The 21062-nt window shown below is 39.3% G+C and overlaps 2 protein-coding genes across 2 annotated transcripts; both read right to left on the reverse strand.

The window, feature by feature from the left end:
- Positions 1 to 2008: 2008 nt before the first annotated feature.
- On the reverse strand, positions 2009 to 6286 carry CPR5 (cuticular protein RR-1 motif 5). The gene is made up of 3 exons (XM_028183307.2): positions 6191 to 6286; positions 2907 to 3028; positions 2009 to 2333 (listed from the first exon to the last, which is right to left on the reverse strand). The coding sequence occupies exons 1-3, from the start codon at positions 6275 to 6277 to the stop codon at positions 2135 to 2137; spliced, it is 408 nt and encodes a 135-aa protein (XP_028039108.2). The 5' UTR covers positions 6278 to 6286; the 3' UTR covers positions 2009 to 2134.
- A 12255-nt stretch (positions 6287 to 18541) lies between these two features.
- Positions 18542 to 20102, reverse strand: CPR4 (cuticular protein RR-1 motif 4). Its single transcript, XM_028183306.2, has 3 exons — positions 19991 to 20102; positions 19312 to 19430; positions 18542 to 18854 (listed from the first exon to the last, which is right to left on the reverse strand). The coding sequence occupies exons 1-3, from the start codon at positions 19997 to 19999 to the stop codon at positions 18665 to 18667; spliced, it is 318 nt and encodes a 105-aa protein (XP_028039107.2). The 5' UTR covers positions 20000 to 20102; the 3' UTR covers positions 18542 to 18664.
- Between the last annotated feature and the right edge of the window lie 960 nt (positions 20103 to 21062).

The raw sequence follows: 21062 nt of genomic DNA on the forward strand, positions 1-21062 counted from the left end.
AGTGTAAGATAGCATCATGGTAAGACCAATACAAGTGGAGCACCAATAAAGAAAGTTTCAAAATAGGAGTTTAGAGATAGCTTCTTAACATTCTATAATTCAAAAATATTTTTACTTTCTACGTAAATGAAATGGGGGGTAAAACTTAGCGTTATGCCAAAGTAATTATTCCACGCGGACGGAGGCGTAGGCAAAAGCTAGTTAAATATAATTGAGAAACAGAGCTACTTTCACGCCGTTGCTAGTGTAACATACTATTTGTCACAATGGAACTCCTTTTTCGGTCCTTTGTGGCTTTCTGCTTTGATTAACTTTGATGTAGGTGAGTACAGAGGTAGTGCTAATGGATTGTGCCTAAGAGTGCTTTCACCTGCTTAAGAAATTGGATTTCTTGGAAAATTACCTTTTTATTTGAAGCCTGGAGATCCAAACCCAAATATTATTATAAGTCTATTGGTGGTAGGACCTCTTGTGAGTCCGCGCGGGTAGGCACAACCGCCCTGCCTATTTCTGCCGCGAAGCAGTAATGCGTTTCGGTTTGAAGGGTAGGGCAGTCGTTGTAACTATACTGAGATCTTAGAACTTATATCTCAAGGTGGGTGCCGCATTTACGTTGTAGATGTCTATGGGCTCCAGTAACCTCTTAACACCAGGTGGGCTGTGAGCTCGTCCTGTGTGGCTCGGCTGTGAGCTCGTTGAAATTATAAGTTTGAACATTCTTATTGGTTCTATTGTCAAAGACTATATAAAACTTCAATAATCACAGATATCTCCAATACTACACTTTAGACAAATATTAATTAAGAAAAACAATATTTATTCTATTCTCAATTTGACCAGTTGAAAGCAATAAGAAAAGTTTGACAATAAACAAATAGTATGCATGCGTGTGTGTGTCAAATACATGGTCGTGTGTGTAATGTTTTTAATTTATTGATTTAATGTATTTTTATGCATAATTTAAAAAATATCTTAACATTCTGCACTCCTTCTTTATATTCTCTATAAGTGTGGGAAATTTCATACTCCTCCGTCCGCGCAATTTTCGTAAAAAGGGATACAAAGTTTTTTCTTCACTTATTAATATATAGATTTAGAGGGATGAGCCTGCTCATAGCCTATGTGGTAATAAGTAGCTAAGACTTATAGACATTACAACGCCACTGTTCTTTAAGACATGAGGATCAAATCCCAATTTAATTGTGTAACGTTTTTCTCAAGCTTTCGACGAGGGCGCATGACTGATTCGCGGTCTTTTGTGTATTTTTTTATTTATTGCTTAGATAGGTGGACAAGCTCACAGCCCACCTGGTGTTAAGTGGTTACTGGAGCCCATAGACATCTACAACGTAAATGCGCCACCCACCTTGAGATATAAGTTCTAAGGTCTCAGTATAATTACAACGGCTGCCCTACCCTTCAAACCGAAACGCTTTACTGCTTCACGGCAGAAACAGGCGGGGTGGTGGTACCTACCCGTGCGAACTCACAAGAAGTCCTACCACCAGTAATTACGCAAATTATAATTTTGCGGATTTGATTTTTATTCCACGATGTTATTCCTTCACCGTGGAAGTCAATCGTGAACATTTGTTAAGTACGTATTTCATTAGAAAAATTGGTACCCGCCTGCGGGATGCGAACACCGGTGCATCGCTACATACAAACGCACCGGATGTATCATCCTTTAGGCCACGACGACTTCAAGATACACGGCGACATTCATATCAAGGGTTATAGGATCCGATAGTCTCTTAAGACCAGGTTTTTATACCATTCCCTAGTCATATCGTCGTTATCAGTTCTGAAGCATGATCAATATTACATAGCAAATCTTATCCACAAACTGATGGCAGTTAATGGCCAACAGCACAATACGCGACGTGCCAAAACCTTTAGCAGAATATAACGTTAATGATCCCTTTTCAACCCTAAAGTGCGAAAATAAACTCCCTCTACTTCGAAATATAGGTAGTTATGGATCAAAACGGAAATAATAAAACCGAAATAAATCAAACAAATCTTTTATTCGCTACCCTATCGTGTTTTTAGTGTACAAGATCCTAACATTGCAGATGACCGACAACACTTTGTTAGGTCACTTTGGACTACATTTTTCGTTGGTGTTGGTTATTTAGACCTGAGGGGACTGGGGAATGTCTGCTCCGAAGGGATGGAAACCATTTTCGTCAGCGGTGTACGTCGTCTCGTGGATCTTTCCGTCGAGGTCGACGTACGAGTACTGTCCGCGAACCTCAATAGCCTCATTTTCGGTACCGACGTTCTTCAATACAGCAGATTCCTGGGCTGTTTTGCCATCAGAAGTTTCAAAGCTAGTGGAAAATTAAACTTTTAAAATTTTATTACTGGTGGTAGGACCTCCTGTGAGTCCGCGTGGGTACCATCACCCTGCCTATTTCTGCCGTGAAGCAGTAATGCATTTCGGTTTGAAGGGCGGGGCAGCCGTTGCAACTATACTTGAGACCTTAGAACTTATATCTCAAGGTGGGTGCGCATTTTACGTTGTAGATGTCTATGGGCTCCAGTAACCACTTAGCGCTAGGTGGGCTGTGAGCTCGTCCACCCATCTAATCACTTGCTCGAAGCGAGGGAACATCGTTATTTTTACACGCTTTATATTAGCTTCACTTGTAATGGTAATAGGACCTCTTGTGAGTCCGCATGGGTAAGTACCACTGCTCCGCCTATTTCTGCCGTGAAGCAGTAATGCGTTTGAAGGGTGGGGCAGCCGTTGTAACTATACTGAGACCTTAGAACTTATATCTCAAGGTGGGTGGCGCATTTGCGTGATGTCTATGGGCTCCAGTAACCACTTAAAACCAGGTGGGCTGTGAGCTCGTCCACCCATCTAAACTATATAAATAAAAATAAATAAAAATACTTACCCAAAGCCGTAACCTTCAACGCCGATATTGTCAAATGTCTGTTTAAGGATGACAGCGTCCCTGCTGTTGGTGGTGATGGCGGCGGCCGAGGCAGCGGCCACGAATAATGCGAAAACGATGCACTGCAATAACAAGTTACACAGTATATCATTAAACAATTAATTACATAAGTAACTATACTTGAGACCTTAAAGCTTATATCTCAAGGTGGGCGGCGCATTTACGTTGTAAATGTCTATGGGCTCCAGTAACCACTTAAAATCAGGTGGGCTGTCAGCTCGTCCAGCCATGTAAGCAATAAAAATGGTATTACGTTTCGACCTGGCCTAAAGGCACGCCGAACGTTTTTTTCATTACCTCGGATGCACTAGTACTTTTTAGGACTGTTTTAATACTTTACAGCTTTCGTGGTCATGGAATAACTAAGGTGTAATTCGTTAATATTTGAACATTGAATGGTAGCCATACCATTAAAAAAATCGTCCACCCAGAAACTTTCTGTCAACTGAGATCGCGTTGAAACCAAAAAAAAATTAATTAAATTAAAAGAACAATGACATATATACGAAGAGCACGCGGCCTTATCCGTCGCGTTAGCTCCAAGCGCGACTCTCCAGCCTCAACTATAACAAGTGGTAGACTCCTGAACATCCTATTATCTTTTTATCTTCATCTTCAAAGATCTTTCGGATCAGTTTCAGTACAGTATTAGGAGACATGCGCAAAATGTATGACTCCTTAATACACGAGAACTCTATCTCAATAAGTGACCTATCGGATTCTCTTTATGTTTAATATTTAAAATCCTACGCATAACAAGATCGCTAAATGTCAAGGTTTAACATAAATACCATTTAAAATTCTAATTTCATGTTAATTATGCTCATCTTTAAGAATTATTGACTGTTTTCATACATATTAATGATCGATTTTTTTACTAGTAGATTATGTTGGAATCCTGCTATGTCATAAATTAAATATACATCAGTTACACATCTATATTATATTGTAATTCCATTGTTATAGTTTCATCGGTATTATTAATATTGAACACAAACGGTTGATAGGTCCGATGGTAGATTTCGGTAGGCAGCGGCTTGGCTCTGCGCTTGGCTTTCCTGAAGTCCATGGGCGATGGTAACCACTCACCATCAGGTGGGCCGTGTGCTCGTCTGCCTACAGGGGCAATAAAAAAAGGCTACCTGTTCGCTGCTAGTCCGGCGTCTTATAAGATTTCGACGATTTTCAAAAAATCTTGTAAGATTAATAAACCCTTCCAACCTGGGTTGACGTCACTCGCCTTATCGACACGTGTGACGTGATGCGTACCCAACAGCTTTAAGGGGCTATTCCAGCTACGCCCGAACGGATAGGTGAGCTCACGGAGTCAACTTGAGAGAATTTGCTAACACTAGTCCTAGCAAGAGCAGTGCTTAGCAAAGGCTACCACCGGATCGGAATCGCGACCCACTGAGAAGATCCGGCGAGGAACTCAGTGGGTAAACGGCCTGTGCCACTAACAATATGTCAGCAGTGGGTACATTCGAATCCTAAAGACGTCTATAACATAAATGCCGACACTTTGAAATATGAGTTCTAAGGTCTCAAATATAGTTACAACGGCCGCCCCACCCATCAAACTATTAACGCAGGCAGGGCGGTGGTACCTACCCGTGCGGACTCACAAGACGTCCTACCTAAGAAAGTTGACTGTTTTCTATTACTTTGTATATTTCCCTTAAGTGCGTCCTTATAATATTAAATATGATTAGTTGAGATGAGGCAGCTGTGATAAAATCTTCACGATTCACTCAGCTGTTTAGGATTTACATATATTTGTGCCACTAGCTTTCGGTTCGCAACGCTGCTTGCGTACCGCGAGGACGAAACCTATTCTCAACGATGGACCTCAAGGTAGCTTTTATGTATTATTTTCCAGGACGCAAACTCTTTCGATTACTGAATTTCAAAATCAATTTGATTGGTCACTAAACGTTACAGACTGCCAAATTGGCCTTATTACTTAATAATTAACTTCTGACGGTACCAATAAAGGTGAAACCCTTAATAATGATAGCTAATTAATATCTGTCTACTTGTGAGGGCTACATGAAAATCCGTTTAATAGCTTCGAAGGTGTTCCTAATTAAACAAACAGAGAGAAGCAAAATAACTTGCTGTAAATTTTTAGTACCTTTTTTTTTTTTTAATTACTTTTCATCGATGTGAACACACCAAATTCTTGTGTAGTATTATTTATATACACATACGTATTGAATATTCTAATTAAGTATTAAAATTCAAAAGGCAAGAATTCAAGTATCTTATTTCTGATTCAATCTATTTTCGTCAAATGACCGGCATTCGTAATCGTGTGAAGACGTTCACGTGTACTCATGAACGAATAGAATCACGTATGATGCTTTGACATTTGCCGCACCCAACGCGTCGCCCGGCTCTGGTACAGAAACAGCAAAGAAGGACGCGAATTCAAATATTGATTGCCTTTTATTACTAACTCTAAATGCTCTATAAGTCGTTCATAACAGATTATTCTAATACTTCAGTTAGGTACCACCTCGTATTTAGTGCGTACTCATAAGTCAGTTTCATTGAATTCGCCCCCTAAGTCTTGTTGGAACCAACGAAAAATCTAACAAAGAAATTTTTATTTTAAAAATGATAATCTGGGTGAGAGACTGCTAATTTATTTTTGTGTAAATCTTGAATTTAAAAACATTTTTTATGTTCCTGTTTTAAACCAAATGTTAGTTTCTAGTTTAGACCAAATGTTAGTTTCTAGTTTTTCTTTTAAACTCAATCTAGAACTCTTCGTAGAGGGATTTCGAAGTCGTCGTGGCCTAAAAGATAAGACGCTCAGTGTAGTCGTATCAAACGATGCGACTGAGTCGGTGTTCGAATCTCGCGAGCAAGTACCAATTTTATTAAGGAAATACGTACGTGCCGTTCGTTCATGACTGACTTCCACAAAAAAAGAGAGAACATCGTGCTGTTACGGGTTTTGATAAAACGACTTTAAAAAAAAATATATATATATATATATAAGACGAGACTGTAAGAAATTTAGAAAATAATAAAAATATTTGGAACTAACAATTACCACCGGGGAGCGCGGATAGAATTGACCTGTGTGATCTCTCTGCGTCTATGGGCTCCAGTAACCACTTAACACCAGGTGGGCTGTGAGCTCGTCCACCAATATAAGCAATAAAAAAAAAAGCCTGCAAGACTACTTGCCACAAATAAATAGTACTACTACTCACGGATTTCATAATGAAGGTTTGGTCCGGTGAGGGTTTACTGCTTGATGGAACGATGCCGACTGTGGTCGATGTTAGAATTTCACCCATTTATATATGAAATGATCGAGTATATATTTAAGATATATTCGAAATTATGCGCGGCAATATTTTTTTTTCTACCTAAACTGATAGCCTTGAAAATGATGTGCCTTGATTATTTTAAAAACGTAGACAAGGAACGAGCCTACGGTCCGCTTGCTGTTAAGTGGCCACCGGGCCTTCACAATGAAAACGCCACTACGTCCCCACCCACTAAATCGGACCGTATTAGTGCTTCGTGGCAGAAATAGACAGGGTCGTGATAACTAGTCGACCGGGCTCACTATACTAGAAGAATTCTACAAAATCAAGATATTATTACACAGTAATAACAAATAACTGAATTAACTTTTTTTTTTTATTGCTTAGATGGGTGGACGAGCTCACAGCCCACCTAGTGTTAAGTGGTTACAGGAGCCCATAGACATCTATAACGTAAATGCGCCACCCACCTTGAGATATAAGTTCTAAGGTCTCAAGTATAGTCACAACGGCTGCCCCACCCTTCAAATCGAAACGCATTACTGCTTCACGGCAGAAATAGGCGGGGCGGTGGTACCTACCCGTGCAGACTCACAAGAGGTCCTACCACCAGTAATTACGCAAATTATAATTTTGCGGGTTTGATTTTTATTACACGATATTATTCCTTCACCGTGAATTAACTGCATTTACTATTTTGGAACACTTACACATTATGATGAAATAATATATCGAAAGCTTGATCTATGAGTGTACGAGTGAGATAACTCTTCAAATACGCAATGTAGGTACGCCTGGAGGCAAGAAGGACACGAAATAATCGAATCATTCTTTGTTTCGTTTAAAAATTAAGATCGTGCTCACGAAGGAGAATTGTTTGTTCCTTTCAGTTTCAAATTCACTGTCTCTTATTTCATCGAAAAGAATCCGCCAACCGCATTGAGATAGGGAATCAAAGCTTTCCAATCTTTCCGACATTTTTTGTTTATCTTGCCCACCTTACATAGATAAATCAACGGCTGCCCTTGAATTATTTGTGGAAGTCCAGAGAAGGTTTAAAAGGTATATAATAAATATGAAAATGCTCGGAATTAAATAAAATAACAATTTTGTTTTTCCTTTGATGTGGCCCCCGTCGGACGGATTCCTTTTGTTTGTTTTAACTTTATTTTACACAAAAGTTTTGATCTTTTATTTATCGATTGAGGCACTACGAAGTCTGCCCGGTCAGCTAGTTTCTAAATATATATTTTTTATCCACCTTATCCCACTAGGTGGGGTCAGCACAGCTAATTATTATCTTCCATTCTCTTCTATCAGCCGTCATCTCAACACTCACTCCTCTCTCTCTCTCTCATATCGTCATTCACACACTCCATCCATGTCTTCTTCGGTCGACCCCTCTACCTCTACCTTTTCTAAATCTTCAATAATAATTAATTTCTAAATCTACGCTTATGTTAAAAAGCGGCTATTTTATTGTTAATCAACGAATTGCGGTGACAACGACAACAATATACTATCACTTGTTAATCCTCGATTTACATTATTTCAAAATAGTTTTACGAGCGACATTTTTAGGTATTTTTTAGTAATGACATTTAAAAAAGTTTATTATCCTATATTAACCCGCTATAGTTTTACAATCAACCTTGACATTCACTTTCCACGGCGCGCCGTTGAAGATGAGACTCGGTTGAGATTATTCAACAGAACCGGTTCATCCGGACAGCAAAACTTTAGAACATACGATACTATGTTTTCAAATCGTTGAAAGTGCTTACGATTTTTTTCATGTGAAATCTACTTTGACAGATGAGCAAATGATTCATGTATACAATTGACATTCTTTTTTCACTTGTTAATAGTGTATACAGACAGTCAAAAATGATCTCCCTTGAACAACATCAAGATAATTTCACAACATTCAAACTAAATAAAACAATATTGAGCATTCGAGAAAAGTCGTGTTACAAAATCGTATCGAACACTCTAATTAAAGACTTGAAGTCGTGAAGATACTTTTTCGATAATATTAATTGTACACAGCATAAGAATTATGTAAATTATTAAGCACTTTTTTTTTAAACATTAATTATTAGCGTAAAGATTTTTTTTGAAACCAACAAGGAGTTACTGGGTATGGGTAAAATTTCTCGTTGTAACTAGTGTAACTCGTCTTATCTCATACCGTGTTTAAAACTCAGCCAGGAGGGACCTTGCTTCTTGCGATCGTGTTGTAAGCCTTGTTTGTCAAAATATTATTTATAAAAACTGACTGACTCCATGCTGTAGTAGCTACCCCTGTAGGAATGTTATGGTCATGGGTTCGATTCCCACATTGGGCAAACATTCGTGTGATGAAAAGGCTTATATGCTTTTTTTCTGAGTTGTTATTATCTATATATGCATTTATTTAAACGTATATAAGTATGTATCTCATTCTCTAGTGCCCATCACAGTGACCCTAAATTAAGCCTAATGACCGTGCGTGATTTGTTCCTTATCATTATTATTATTATTATAACAAGGCGCCTTCAGTAAGTACTTCATATATGATATTCCTAAGATACAAAATGCTCTTTCTGTGGACCTTTTACGCCCAGAGAACTGCAATCCGAATGCAATTTGTAAATTAAATAAATAAATCGTCGCACAAAAGTAAAAAGAACATCACTTATTGAAAGTAATATTTCTTTTGCACTTATGTTTCTGTCCATGTCAGAGCCTCGCTCGTCTCAGCTCAGAAAAAACTTTTTACGGTAATTTTCCGTACTCCCTATATCCCCGGACGATGCCAAAAGAACTGCAGCCAAATAGTTGCCTACCGTAATGTTCTTTTATCAGTACATAGTATAAAACAAAGTCACTTTCTCTGTCTCTATATATGCTTAAATCTTTAAAACTACGCGACGGATTTTGATGAGGTTTTTTGACGTGACAACGTCTTATAATTGGATGGAGCCGGCTGCACGCACGAAAAAACATGACTCGTGCGGCGTTACCTCGCTCTGAGGCGATGTGAGCGATGCATCCGCGTGGACAGCTGCTATACAATAATATATTTACATGTTTTCGTCAAGTATGAAGTTCAGTGAAAAATGAATGTGGTGTCAATTGTTTATAGCAACGATAATTGCGATAATTGAAAAATGAAACCATTCCATCAGTGTTTTCTTATGACGCTGTCACGTTCATCTATCGTCAGTAAACCGACTTTACAGACAACCGATTTTTTTAATAAGTGTTTTTCGGACCATACATGATGACTAAAGATCCTGTAATTCGTTACTAAGATATTGGTATATATTGAGTACCCGATTTGAGTTTTATTACAAAAAATCCAAGAAATCTGTTGCAGATACATTTATGAATCAGTATGTTACAGAATCGCATTAGAGAATTCGCATCGAACTGTTTCGCAATGTGAACAAGGCTTCGTCATCATTTAATCGACATTCAAAACTAAATTTTATGTCAATCAAAGCAAAAGTCTAATTTTACACTATTTTATATGTTTATTGATTTACATACCTAATTAATTTCCATCAATAAATCCGATTTTTTTTTTTTTTTATTGCTTAGCTGGGTGAACGAGCTCACAGCCAACCTGGTGTTAAGTGGTTACTGGAGCCCATAGACATCCACAACGTAAATGCGCCACCCACCTTGAGATACAAGTTCTAAGGTCTCAAGTATAGTTACAACGGCTGCCCCACCCTTCAAACCGAAACGCATTACTGCTTCACGGCAGAAATAGGCAGGGCGGTGGTACCCACCCGCGCGGACTCACAAGAGGTCCTACCACCAGTGATTATTATTAACATAACGTTAATTATTAGGTGTGCACTTTTTAGCGCGTGAATTCTTATTAGATCTAATGCGTATCCAAGGCTTATGAGTTTGTTTTAAATTATTAATATATCAAAATGTCCTTTGATTGTTGCGAGGTTAACAGATTTATGATTGCTACTTCCACTCCTGGAGTTATTGCGGCACTTACTTCTTGACACAAACTCGGAATTTGTTTTTAGTCAATCATACTGTTTCGTATAGCCGGATGACTAGCCCGTAAACATCACAAGGTAACGCCGCCACCCTGCTTGAGACATGAGATCTGATCGTGAGTCTCCCACCCTTCAAACTGAAAAACATTAACTACAGCTTGCGGTTTTTTTTTCCTACCTAAGCTGATAGCCTTGAGAAGCTATATCAGCGGAACCTTAACTAGTAGGTGAACTCGCGGGGCTCAAACCTGACGACGTTGCTAACACGAACCCTAGCAAGAGCCGTGCTTCGCAGAATCTACCATCGGATCGGAAACGCGACCCACTGAGAAGATCCGGCGAGAAACTCAGTGGGTTGTGTCTGAGTGTTAATTTACTCGTCGAGCCCTTCGTCGTAAGCGACGGGTTCGACGAGAACGGTGACCGATGCTTGAGGTATCTAAAAGCAACGTTAGTGGATCGGAAGAATTCTAAATGACGTGTTTGGGGCGACGTCGACTGCTTTCCATTCTTTCCGTAGGATCGGGAATGTAGTTACCGGCGGCCACGATGAGAGGGTTCTCGTGTCGTGCCGCTTTATCGAAGTGGTGCTTGCGGCAGAAATAGTTAAGGGCACATAAGCTCACAATACGCCCTGCTGGATGTAAACTTCACGAGAGACAGCGCATGTGCTCAATGATCATTACATTTAGCTTTAACCTTCCAAATCCGTTAATTTAATCCGATCAAATATAAATGACATATGAATTTTATGCTAATACTACACAAATTCCACATGGATTGCTAACATCGAATTAAGTCGGCTGATGTAAGAATGATCTTCACTGTTAGTATGCGTTTTCATTGTGAGCGGATAGCGTATTTATATTTTTTCCTCAATGACTTGAGAAAGATGAAATAGGGGACCTATTTCATGATGCAGACCTAAGATGCAGCCTTCTTCATTGAACACGGTTGGAGCCCCTGAAAAAAAGTTGTTTTTACCAACTGACGGTATAGCGTATTTTAGTATGAAAACCGCTTCAGGATTGATGACTTAGTCCAACTAGTATAAAGCTGGTAGGGCATCTTTTGAGCCCATACGGGTAGGTACCACCATCCTGCCTATTTATACTGTAAAACCTAACACTTAGAACTCATGTTTCAATGAGGGAGGTGACATTTACGTTAATATTGTTTATTGGTTCTGATGACCACATTATACCAGGTGGGCCATGAGGTCATCCACCTATCTAAGATATTGTGGAAATAACGACGAAGAGGAGATCTTCCACCGAGCCGGTGATACTGCTCGATAGATCGACGGTCCAAATGTGGTTGTTCGGAACGTGCATGCAAGCTTATCTTGAAAATGCCGTGGCATTGTAGGCAGCGGCTTGACTCTGCCCCTGTCATTGCTGAAGTCCATGGGCGGATAACCACTCACCATCAGGTGGACCGTATGCTCGTCTGCCTACAAGGGCAATAAAAAAAAGCCGGATTCAGGAATCGGTCAAATATCTTGTATTGTATATACGTCATAATATAAAAAATAAGAGGTTTATCGAAGTCCATAGACCTCAAAATTAGTACGCCGTTTCCTGCTCTGTGACATAAACTTGGAGTCTCAATTGTACTATTATAACGACTGTTTCACTCTTCAACACGTGACTGTTTTGCGGCAAAAATAGGCAGATTAATGGTGCCTACCCGTGCGGGTTTACACCTGCAGCACGCTGGTATAATACTCCAAAAAGAGATGATATTTTTAAGCAGACATCATAGGTCACTGATTCGTAATACTAGATTAAAATCAGAAATTGATATAGGTGATTAGAAATCTGAATTTATAAAAAAAAGGTGGCTTAGATGAGAAAGGTGAAATGACATCCACACACAGACATGCAATTGCCGTATTAAATATTAAAACGCTACCCGCTTACAGTGTAACCTATGACTTTATCTCACGTCGTTCTTTACTTTACGTAACAAGGTGAAGGCCAAGAGGTTATAGCTCTGTTAAATGTTAAGCATTTTGCGAAAACCGCTACCGCTTGTATGATCACGCAATCTCATGTTTAATCAGTAAACTTTAGAGGCGGTCACCCATCCTAAGCGTGGCCGTTTGGAACCTGACTTCATGACTCAAGCCAGTTTGTGACTAGCTACCAAGTAAGTAGTAGTTTGTTGATTGTTTATCTCTACTAAGAACTGTGAACACTTAACATAGTATGAGGATCCCTATGCCCGTATACTGTGTCCACTGTCTTGCTATATTACCTATAGTCCAAATATTGTACTATAGCTATAGGGGCTCATGGACATCATTAAGGGGAACGGCAAAACCAGGTCATTGACTATAGCAAACCACAAACGAATACGACATTTGCTCACCGCAACAAGTGCCAAACGTAAAACTGTAATACTGCTGGTAGGACCTCTTGGGAGTCCGCACGGGTAGATACCACCACCCCGCCTATTTCCGCCGTGAAGCAGTAATGCGTTTCGGTTCGAAGGGTGGGGTAGCCATTGTAACTATACTGAGACCTTAGAACTTATATCTCGAGGTGAGTGGCGCATTTACGTTGTAGATGTCTATGGGCTCCAGTAACCACTTAAGTCCATCCAACTAAGCAATAAAAAAAAATAAAAAAAAAACTTATGCACTACCTGGCATTCAGGCTAAGCATTGAGATGATCCCATCATCTTCATTTCTCTCCATCATCACAATTTATCCACACGTAGGATCCTGGTCTGAGATTGACTCCTCTAATCATTTTTTTCTGAATGCTGTCACAGGTCATACCTATGTATTTCAAATAAGGTTTGAAAAAAAATACTTTGGTCAAATTCATCATTCATTAAAAAAAATGACGACTCCTACATCCCTTTTTCCGTGTATAACGAGGACTAGCCCCAGAAATAGGCAAGATCATTAGTACATACGTATAATATACATATTGTCATATAACATATAAACACAAAAAGATGACATTGCCCGCAGAGGTGTAGACAACTTGGAACGTCTGATGGTCACTGGAAAAGTAGAAGGAAAACGTCCTAGAGGCCGGAGCCCCAAACGTTGGTCCGACCAGATCTCCGAGCAAACCAGCGGACCACTTAGCGCTGCACTACACCAGGCAACTGACCGGAACCGATGGAGGCTGACAGTCGACAAGCTAAAACGGAGTCACGATCCTCAGCAATGAGGGAACGATGGAGAAGAAGAAGCATGGTCTCAGCCAGTGCGCCATTTGGATCCAAAGGCTTTATTTCAGAGTTTTTAACTTTTACAGATATTTGATAGCAAGCACTGTCACATGCACCTAGCTTTTAGATTATGTTCGTTTAATTTTAAGAATTAAGAAAGCAATTTTCGTCTACAGCTGTACACTATTCTTCCCAATGAACTGCAATACTGCGCTGCAACGACATAGCTACATACTGTAAGAATTAAAAAAAAACGAAGATGCCGAAATATATGCGATTAAATATGTTATTTTTTTCTTTTTCTTTTTTTATTGCACAAATGTGTGGATGAGCTCACAGCCCACCTGGTGTTAAGTGGTTACTGGAACCCATAGACATCCACAACGTAAATGCGCCACACACCTTGAGATATAAGTTCTAAGGTCTCAGTATAGTTACAACGTCTACCGCACCCTTCAAACCGCAACGCATTAACAAGAATTGATACAATATGATCGCTCCCATTCTGTCAAAACGAGTGTTCGATGCAAATTTCCCCCTACCTACTCACTAGTAGTCTAGGGGACTTTTTATTGCCCATGTAGGCAGACGATCATACGGCCCACCTGATGATGAGTGATTATCGTCGCCCATGGACTTCAGCAATGCCAGGGGCAGAAACAAACCGCTGCCTATCTATTCCAGCTACACGCTGCCGGGTAGGTGAGCTCACGGGCTCAACCTGAGAGAATTTGTTAACACTAGCCCTAGCAAGAGTAGTGCTTTACAGAATACCTACCTACTCAGTGGGCTCGATTCAAACACTTCACAGACATAAACATTCTCGTCCTTATTCTGTCTGCTTAGCATGAAATTTAAAACGCTTAAGTTTACCTAAATACAGAACTAGTTTTAACTTTAGCGTCGTTTATCGGCTGTATTCACGCTTTTTTATAGACAATAAAAAGCACATGGCTTGTTCGAACAAATAAGCAAGACGCCGCTGTGGATAACACTTTTTAAGTTAATTAATCAATACGGGCACTTTTGTTACAGAGTTTTCTTCGTTGATCAATCAACGCGTAAACACCGGCTATGAGCTGCTTACAAAAATTTGAAGATGGGGTTAGACCCAGCCGAATGCCGAAACAGATTTCATCATCATCATCAGCCTGCGGCAGTCCACTGCTGGACATAGGTCTCCCACAAAGCTCAACAGATTTCACGCATACTGGACCTACAGTGGGTTTCCAGCTTGTATTTTTACACGAACGCTCTGAGCCCGTCACTGGAATGAACTCTTTTTCAGTAGCTTTACTTGAGCGACACAGTTGATTAGTTCTTCTCGTCCAACCAGTCCCTTGCGACGAAGAGCTCGCCGAGTAAATTAACCCACAGACACAGCACAGTTTGTCGCCGGATCTTCTCAGTGGGTCGCGTTTCCGGTGTTAGGTTCTGCGAAGCACTGCTCTTGTTAGGGTTCGTCGCCAGGTTTGAGCCACGTGAGCTCACTTACTTGTTACGGTTACACTGATATAGCCTCTTAAGTCTATCAGCTTAGGTAGAAAAAAAAACAATTTATTCTTCTTCAAACGAGGCTTAAAAAGATTAAGTGCTGGCCGGGTATACTCCTAATAGTACTGATAATAATTCCGGATATCGGTTACCGCTCCGTGATATACAAAACTTACTTCGTATTCAAAAGGCAACGCTCTGTTAATCTGTTTAAGATATGGTACGGGAAACTTCGTGACATCTACGGAGTGGCCCGGTGGCCCGAAAGTTCATCTGCCCGTTTAAGACGGAAAATGATTCTGTAGAGCTTTCTCCGCCATACGGCTTTTTGACAACGACCATGCCGTAGGCTGCTTGCCAATGTCCAATTTAATAATGAACTAAGCGACGATGATCATTTTTTGATAAATTGTGTCTTTCAGAAATTATATTTAAATACGAATTACATATTGATAAAATGATGAAATATTCGAAGATCGTTTAGGCATTTTTAAGAGAACACGTGAGTTAAAAAGACACAAATAATATAAATAAATAATTAATTTTTTTTGGTCTAACCTTAAACCAAACACTCATTGGCTTCGGGTGTCTTTAAAGGAGTTAGTTGCTCTCAATTATGAAAAATAGTATTATTATTCGCCAATAGATGTCAGGAAGAGTCATAAAGTTGATTATCGATAAAGTTGATTATTGAAAACACGAATAAAACAACATTTTCTGAAAATAAATCGTAGCTAGATCGATTTATCGCCCCCGAAATCCTCTGTATACTAAATTTTATAAAAATCGTTGGAGCCGTTTCCGGAATTGCTCGTTTAAAGGTATAAGACAAGTATAAACGATTTTAGCCAAAAAAAAACAATGAATGATGATCACTCGTGAACTCGACACGTGACGTACGTACTGACAAATTTAAACATGCAAATCTCTGTGTCACACATTACTAGTGGTAGTAAAAAAAACACGCGTTATTAAACGAGCCACGTCTTCCTAATAACAAGGAAAATAAAACAGATTTAGTAACTTGGAACGAATTCCAGCGCATTTTACATATATTTAGGATCGGTATCAGATCGCCGCCAAGGACAATTAAAAATTTGAAATTTTAATTAGATTACACCGGATAGACTGAGTGTGTCCAATTCAGAAGGTCGAAACGTCAGTAAATTAACTACATACTAGAGGTCCCGCAGTAGTCGAAATTCGACTATAACTAATTGGAATTGTAAGTTTGTACACTATTATGATTGTATTTTATACTTCTATAATCAAAAATTTCGGCAAGACTACACTATAAAAAATATTAACAACGACAAACAATATTTAATCTATTCTCAATTTGACCACAGACGTCAAGAACAAAAGTTTGACAATAAATAGTATGCATGCGTGTGTGCGTCGAATACATGGTACGTAGTGTGTGTAATGTTTTTTTTTATTGATTTAATGTATCATTTATGCATTATTTAAAAAAAAATATTATCATTGTGCACTTCTTCTCTATATTCTCTATAAGTGTGGAAAATTTCATACTCCTCCGTCCGCGCAATTTTCGTAAAAAGGGATACAAAGTTTTTTGCTTCACGTATTAATATATAGATTTTAGTATAAAGCTATAATAAACGAGTAAAAGAGTGACGCTTCGCTGTGACTAAAGTAATCATGGAAATTCACTTGTTTCTGCTGATGCGGTGCGTCCGCCGCTCCGCCCATCGTGTATCGATACCATAAAGTCAGTACATACCCTGAAGCACGACCATGATCACAAAGAATCAATCAGAGAAACGACTCGCGTCCGCATAGAACACCAACCAACCAAAATAATTTATATTTGATAAAATAGAAAGACACACAAATATTTGCTTAGAAAATTTCGATGGAAAAACAAATTAAAATTTGGCTAATTAATACGAAGGTTTTAAATTTACCTCAGGACTGTAATGAACTAAATCGAAAGCTTAATACTACCATCCTATATCCACAGAAAAGCAACGCAGTCCCATTTAAAATGTAGTACATATATCCATTAGTCTACTTTTTAATAGATTTGGAGTGGAATTCATAGCTCCTTGAGTGGTTACTGGTTACCGCGGCTAATGAAAATCACACAATGAATGCCAGCACCCACCTTAAGGTGTCAAATCCTTAAGGGATCAAAGTCTCAATTGCACTGTGGTAGGACTAGACTAGAGTTTTTACTGATGGTAGGACCTCTTGTGAGTCCGCGCGGGCAGGTACCACCGCCCTGCCTATTTCTGCCGTGAAGCAGTAATACGTTTCGGTTTGAAGGGTGGGGCAGCCGTTGTAACTATACTGAGATCTTAGAACTTATATCTCAAGGTGGGTGGCGCATTTACGTCGTAGATGTCCATGGGCTAGTAACCACTTAACACCAGGTGGGCTGTGAGCTCGTCCACCCATCTAAGCAATAAAAAATAAAAACTGTACAACGGGTGTGTTGAGTTTGAACCTTCGAATCAGCACGCATGATTGCTTCCCGTGCGATATTTCAAAACCCAATGGATGCATCTATGAAGTCCGGATTGACAAAAATGAGTACCTGATCGCTTTCGTAATACAACGACCTCACTTCGGAATGCTTTTTAGCTTATTTCGATGTATGTGATTTATATGGGTGTCGTAAAATTGTATTAAGCAACGCACATAATCGATTTTGACCTTTGAACATTGATGCGTTCATCGACCGGTTAGTCTTGAAACACATTGTGAAAAAAACAACATTGAAATTACACGAGATGCTTGATTAAAAAATTTCATAATAAAATTTGAATGGAATTGATTATTTCATCTACAGGAATACAAGTCAGGAAATACTTTTATTAACAGAGTGCTTCGATTTGATAAATATTTTTAAGCTTCTATTCAAATATCCAGTGACTCAAAAACTCATTAAGATTGTGCGCATATCAATAGTATTTACTAACTTTTCACTAGCCTTTTGCACAATTTGTTTTCGTTTTTAACTTTGTTACGTGGTAACTACTAGGCTACTCTTGTAATGATATTTCGTTTATAATTTTACTAAAGTTTTTTTATTTTTTATTGCTTAGATGGGTGGACGAGCTCACAGCCCACCGATGTTAAGTGGTAACTGGAGCCCATAGACATCCACAACGTAAATGCGCCACCCACCTTGAGATATAAGTTCTAAGGTCTCAAGTATAGTAACGACGGCTGTCCCACCCTTCAAACCGAAACGCATTACTGCTTCACGGCAGAAATAGGCAGGGTGGTGGTACCCACCCGCGCGGACTCACAAGAGGTCCTACCACCAGTAATTACGCAAATTATAATTTTGCGGGTTTCATTTTTATTACACGATGTTATTCCTTCACCGTCGAAGTCAATCGTGAACATTTGTTGAGTACGTATTTCATTAGAAAAATTGGTACCCGCCTGCGGGATTCGAACACCGGTGCATCGCTCAACACGAATGCACCGGACGTCTTATCCGTTAGGGCACGACGACTTTAAGTATGTATGTATTAGTTATGGGCACTCGTCGACTTAGGGCAAACGCCGCCAAACTATTCTGTTCAAAATGTGCCGTCTCAGTAGGAGTAAATTAAACAATACAGATTACTTAAACGTATGTATTATCATCAGGATCGTATCACAGATCGCTTGGATTCTAATAACAAACGAAAACTTTTCAAATGAATGAGTATTTTTGGACTAGATGCTGGGGCCTGTTCGGTTGACTTAAGGCTTGGGAATGTGAATTGCCGAAGGCTGGAATCCATCCTCGTTAGCAACGTAGGTCACAGCGTAGGTAACTCCGTCAGGGCCGATGTACGCAAATTCTCCGCGGACCTCAAGAGCTTCGTTTTCAGTGCCAATGTTCTTCAGTTGACCGGTTTCCTGAGCCTTGATTCCGTTGGAGGTTTCATAGCTGTCGAGAGAAAATTAACGATTATTTTCCTATTTTATTGAGTAACGACTCGCATTAGAGACACTGCTGAACGATATATTTCGTGTCATGCTTGCGGAGGATCAGCTTATTGGCCATTGACATAAATTATAAGAAAGCTGACTTGTATTACTAGTGGTAGGACCTCTTGTGAGTCACCCTGCCTATTTCTGCCGTGAAGCAGTAATGCGTTTCGGTTTGAAGGGTAGGGCAGCCGACGTAATTATACTTGAGACCTTAGAACTTATATCTCAAAGTGGGTGGCGCATTTACGTCGTAGGTGTCTATGGGCTCCAGTAACCACTTAACACCGGTGGGCTGTGAGCTCGTCCACCCATCTAAGCAATAAAAAAATGTGCGCCTAAACTGTACCCAGAGAACGAACGCTACAGTAATTCAAACATTGTATTAGTGATCATTTTATTTAGGGAAATCTTACCCGGTGTTGTATCCTTCGACACCAATGTTGTCGTTGTCTTGTCTGATGACGACAGCGTCGGCATCAGGGCTGACTGGGGCAGCGACAGCTACGGCGACGAAGAGAGCGACAACGAAGAACTAGAAAAAAAATCGAACAATCAGGACCGAGTCGACATATCCATGGACTCACTTGTTTTATATCAGACTAGCTGACCCGGCAGACTTCGAATGCCTCAATCGATAAATAAAAGACCTAAACTTTTGTATAAAATAAACTTAAAAAAAAAACAAAAGGAATCCGTCCGACGGGGGACACATCAAAGGAAAAACAAATTGTTTGTTTTTATGTAATTCCGAGCATTTTCATATTTTTCACGAATAATTCAAGACCATTTTATGGCTAATTATAGCCAAAACGGTCCAGCCGCTCTCGAGTTTTAGCGAGACTAACGAACAGCAATTCATTTATATATATATAGATTGGCAACTCTGAATTACGTGTGAAGGATAGCTAATGCCGATGAGTTAGAACTATTTTCCAATGTTGGCTTACTCGGTTACGTTACCTTACTCGTATCAATGGTCAGACAATACATTTGAATACATTTAGCAAATTATACTGGTGTTAATTATGAATTCGCATTTCACATAAAATAATAATTTGGAATAGTAATAAAAAGTAGACAGTTATCACGTACCGATTTCATTTTGATTGATTGTTTGTTTTGTCCTAAGACTGTTGTTTGAGGACAGTGAACGATTGACTGATGCTACGAAGATGCGCGCAGCGGTTTTTATACTCGGTCGGGCCATCGCCGCAGACGAGGACGTGCATTTTGACATTTGAACTTCAAAGATGTCCACTGAGCCTGAGTTGGATTCGCGCGCTTTTCGAAGTAATAAATTACAAGATTATAAACTTAAAATATTTCCCTGCGATTCTCACACGTCACAGCTGAGTTTTGAGAGCATTAGTTAATCATGCACAGCGACATAAGCTACGTGTTTTTCGAAATGTGTGCACGTGTTTATTAAAACTCGATTTACTATAAAAATATATCTGTTTAAACTTAGATGAATTTTAACATAATAATATGTCAGTGGAATCGATTTTCGATTCTGGTTTTGTCCTTAAAACAAATTATAGTAAAAGAGCTTATTATTATTTTATTATATAATAATTTTAATATGATTTAAAAACGACGAACCAAGTGCTTTCTTTAAAAATTCGATAGACTTCCTTCCATTAACTTTCTAGACAATGAGTGAACTATGTATATAACGAGTAAGTTATAGATTTACACAGTAATTTTTGAATAGTTCACTATTCTAAGAGAAATAGTTCACGTCGCACCTAGTGTTAAGTGGTAACCGAAGCCCATAGATATAGCAACGTGAATTATTATAACGGCTTTCTCCAGTTCGAAGTGTGGGAGCCGTCTACCGCATTACTGCTTCGCGGCAGAAATAGGCAGAACGGTAGTACTACCCTTTCGTATTCATGGTACATCGTACGAGCAGATATGATGAGTTTATTTTGGACTTAGATGTAAATGCGTGTTACGTAGAGTTCCTACGTAGGGCTTATGATGAGTAGATTATAGTCTTAAATACAAAACTCAAATATAAGGGCACCTGCTAACGGGTGTTTTACCCTTTAACTACACTATAAATATTTTTTTATGAATGAGGGATTACTGGTAGCCCGGAGGCCTTTCCGGTTTTATCAGGACAGGTGGAAGAGCAAAGACTCAAAGGGTGGGATTTGCT

The sequence above is a fragment of the Bombyx mandarina genome, chromosome 09 (genome assembly GCF_030267445.1).
Source record: "Bombyx mandarina strain Sakado chromosome 09, ASM3026744v2".
Lineage (NCBI taxonomy): Eukaryota > Metazoa > Arthropoda > Insecta > Lepidoptera > Bombycidae > Bombyx > Bombyx mandarina.

Coding starts and splice junctions, on each gene's coding strand:
- CPR5 (XM_028183307.2), bottom strand. CDS start 6,277: ATGGGTGAAATTCTAACATCGACCACAGTCGGCATCGTTCCATCAAGC. Junction 3,029..6,190: donor AAACCTTCATTATGAAATCC/GTGAGTAGTAGT, acceptor TTGTTATTGCAG/TGCATCGTTTTCGCATTATT. Junction 2,334..2,906: donor GTTGAAGGTTACGGCTTTGG/GTAAGTATTTTT, acceptor ATTTTCCACTAG/CTTTGAAACTTCTGATGGCA.
- CPR4 (XM_028183306.2), bottom strand. Junction 18,855..19,311: donor GTCGAAGGATACAACACCGG/GTAAGATTTCCC, acceptor TTCTCTCGACAG/CTATGAAACCTCCAACGGAA.